Source organism: Habropoda laboriosa, unplaced genomic scaffold, assembly GCF_001263275.1.
Source record: "Habropoda laboriosa isolate 0110345459 unplaced genomic scaffold, ASM126327v1 scaffold14, whole genome shotgun sequence".
NCBI classification, from domain to species: domain Eukaryota; kingdom Metazoa; phylum Arthropoda; class Insecta; order Hymenoptera; family Apidae; genus Habropoda; species Habropoda laboriosa.
The window spans coordinates 691,550-695,152 of NW_017100137.1; the positions used below are offsets into that span (position 1 = coordinate 691,550).

Here is a 3,603-nt window from a genome sequence, read left to right on the forward strand (position 1 = left end):
ATTGTTTATCAGAATCTATTCAAATATATGTTTATTACATCGCATGCGCATGTTTAAACTGAAGTATGTATGTAAGTGGCCTTTTGTGACTTATTTTAAAGGTCAATAACCAATGATTGTTGACCTTAAGAAACACATATATTGAGTTTAATTAATAAATTTCTAATATATTTGGTTGCAACGAATTTAAATTGTACAGCAAAAGCGGGAAATGGCAACTCGCACTTGTTGGAAGAAAGCAGATTAAATTAATAAAAAATACAAACCTGAGTAAAAATTAAAAACAGCTTATGCAGTAGTCAGCCACCCACCAAATCAGCTGACGTATGACTAACCTAATCTTGAGCCTTTATTACTTTATAAAAGAATTGACATTCCACTTACAGATATGTCGACAACACTTGAATATAGATTATACAAAACAAGTTAACTGATAATTCGACGATGTGTAACCTTACTTATGCTAACTTATGTATTCATTGGAAATGAAACCTCTTTGTCTTTAATTACTTAAATATCTTCTTCTAAAATATAATAAATAATATATATATATATTTTCTTTTTCAAAGAAAATTTTCTCTTTATTATTATTTTATTACTAAAAAAGGTTGATTGCACACAACTATTTCAAATCAAATACAAATGACACATATGGTCATCATAATGGCCATTGGGTTCAGAATTTGGCGGGAATGTGTTTTAATATTCCTGTTTAGATTAGCTGATCAGTATTTCGTGTACTGTAAAAAAATTCCTTTATATATCTCGTGAAATTTATAACGATATAATGCCCGAAGTGACAATTAATAATGTCATAATAAATTTTCCTTTTAAACCATATCAAGTACAAGAAGAATACATGACAAAGGTGATAGAGTGTCTTCAAAATAGTAAAAATGGTGTTTTAGAATCTCCTACTGGTAAAATTAAGTTATTTTTTTTTAATTTCTGCGTATATCATTAATGGACAAAATATTAAAATCAATTTATAAAAATATTATAGGTACAGGAAAAACACTTAGCCTTCTTTGTTCTTCCTTAAGTTGGTTATTAACAAAGAAAGCTCAATTACAGGCACAATCATTAGTTAATCCAACTGAGCAACCTAATTTTGGTGGACATTTTTTTAAACAATTGAATAATGGACTTACAAAAAGTACAGGAGGTGCAGATCCTTCCACTAGTTTCAATTGGGCTGCACCAAAAATTATCTATGCATCTAGAACACATTCTCAGCTTTCGCAAGCTATGCAAGAATTAAAAAGAACATCTTATAAACATGTAAGCACTGCTGTGTTAGGATCTCGAGATCAACTTTGCATTCATCCAGAAGTCTCCAAAGAAATCAATTCTTTTAATAAGATATATATGTGTCATTCAAAAGTAAAATCTAGAACATGTTTTTATTACAATAATGTTGAAATCAGGTAAGAAATCATACTATTAGTATTTAATTTTATTAAATTTTGTTTCCTAACAAAAAATATTAAAAAATGATTCTTTTAGGAAACAAGACCCTTTTTTTAAACATGAAATACTTGATATAGAAGATTTGGTAAAAGCTGGACAGAAATACAAATGCTGTCCATATTTCTTATCTAGAGAACTTAAACAAAATGCAGACATCACTTTTATGCCATATAATTATTTAATAGATGCAAAAGCACGAAGATCACAAGGTATAGATTTACAGAACAGTATTATTTTTCTAGATGAAGCACATAATGTTGAAAAAACATGTGAAGAAGCAGCATCTTTACAGGTATTAAATTAATATGTAATAAGTATTTAACAAGAATTATTTAATTAATTTAAAATCCAATGAAGTATGCAGAAAGAGGAAATAATAAATTCTTTAGTGTCAAACTTTTACAGATCTGTAGTACAGATATTGCAATGTGCATTGATGAAGTAACAGCTGTAATGGAAGATATAGCTAAAGATATTGAACAACAAAATGATTTTTTAATGGAAAATTCAGAAAATGTTCAGAAAGATTTTACTGCAGATGATTTGTGCATTTTAAAAGCTATGTTTCTAGAATTGGAAAAAGCTATTGATGCTATAAAAATTACAAAACGTGATGAAGGAGATACACTTCCTGGTGGATACATCTTTGAATTATTAGGAAAAGCACAAGTAAATAACTATTAATTTATAATTAATATAATTACTTAACTACAAGTATTTCTCCATTTACAAGAAAGGGCAATGCCCTTCAAAAGTTCAGTGATCTATTAAGAATTGTATTCAGTAGTGGTAATAGTTTAAGTCATAGAGAAAAGGTTAAACAATGCTATAAAGTATACATTCAATTTGAAGAACCAAAAAAAAGTAAAAACAATAATGTTTGGGAAACAAAAAAGATATTATCCAAAAATGAGGGTAAAGTTATTAGTTATTGGTGTTTTAGTCCTGGATTTAGGTAAATCTTTACTTTTGTACTATATTTTATTTTAAATAGATTGCATATGTGAATATTTATATATTAATTACAATAATAAAGCATGCAACAACTAATGGAGCAAGGTGTGCGTTCAATAATATTAACAAGTGGTACTTTATCTCCTTTGAAACCTTTCATATCTGAACTTGGAATACCAATTGAAATTCAACTAGAAAATCCACACATTATAAAAGAAGATCAAATTTGTGTCGGCATTCTTGGCCAAGGCCCAGATGGTTATTCATTAAATTCTTCATTTAACACAAGGTATATCTATGAAATATATTCTATGCAATATATTTTCATTTTCAGAGTATATGTGTATACCATTTGAAGTGTTTAACTTGTGTTTCAGGAATGATCCAAAATACATAGCCTCTCTTGGAAGAACAATATTTAATTTTAGTTGTCTTATTCCTCATGGTCTATTAGTTTTCTTTCCTTCATACCCTATAATTAGAAAGTGTAAAGAAGAATGGCAAAACACAGGTTTGTGGACTAAAATTGCAGATCGTAAGGTAATTACCATCAATACTTTGTTTTTAATCATAAGATGATACAAAAATTTATTTACATTCATCAGCCTATATATGTGGAATCACAATACAGAGATGGTTTTACAAATGTCATGAATGAGTATTGTGAAAAAATTAAGGATACTTCCTGTAAAGGAGCTATTTTTATGGCGGTTTGTAGAGGTAAAGTAAGTGAAGGACTTGATTTTGCTAATGCAAATGGAAGAGCTGTATTAATTACAGGTCTTCCATTTCCTCCATTAAAAGATCCGAGAGTTATATTAAAACAACGATATTTAGAAGAAATGAAGAGTCAAAATAAAGAGGTAATTATAATTTAAATCCATTTTAAAATATTCATCAAGTATTTTACTTTTATGTATTTTACATTTTTGATTTTTTAGGCTTTATCTGGTCAACAATGGTATCAGCTTGAGGCATCACGAGCTATTAATCAAGCTATTGGCCGGATAATACGTCATAAAAATGATTACGGAGCTATAATTCTTTGTGACTGTCGATTTGATAATCCAAGTTTTAAAAAACACTTATCTCCCTGGCTTAGACCATACATAAAAAATTTTACTAATTTTGGTGTTATTACGAGAGAGTTAAAAGACTTCTTTAGATATGCAGAAAATA

General features: G+C 28.3%; 1 protein-coding gene across 1 annotated transcript in view; it reads left to right on the forward strand.

The window, feature by feature from the left end:
• The first annotated feature begins 787 nt into the window (after window positions 1–787).
• The window catches only part of LOC108578927 (regulator of telomere elongation helicase 1 homolog), a 3,767-nt gene continuing 951 nt past the window's right edge, over window positions 788–3,603 (forward strand). Inside the window, 9 exon segments of the mRNA XM_017942349.1 lie at window positions 788–920; window positions 1,004–1,427; window positions 1,507–1,762; window positions 1,876–2,175; window positions 2,178–2,425; window positions 2,507–2,713; window positions 2,802–2,964; window positions 3,030–3,287; window positions 3,366–3,601. Coding sequence (XP_017797838.1) covers window positions 788–920; window positions 1,004–1,427; window positions 1,507–1,762; window positions 1,876–2,175; window positions 2,178–2,425; window positions 2,507–2,713; window positions 2,802–2,964; window positions 3,030–3,287; window positions 3,366–3,601 — 2,225 coding nt within the window.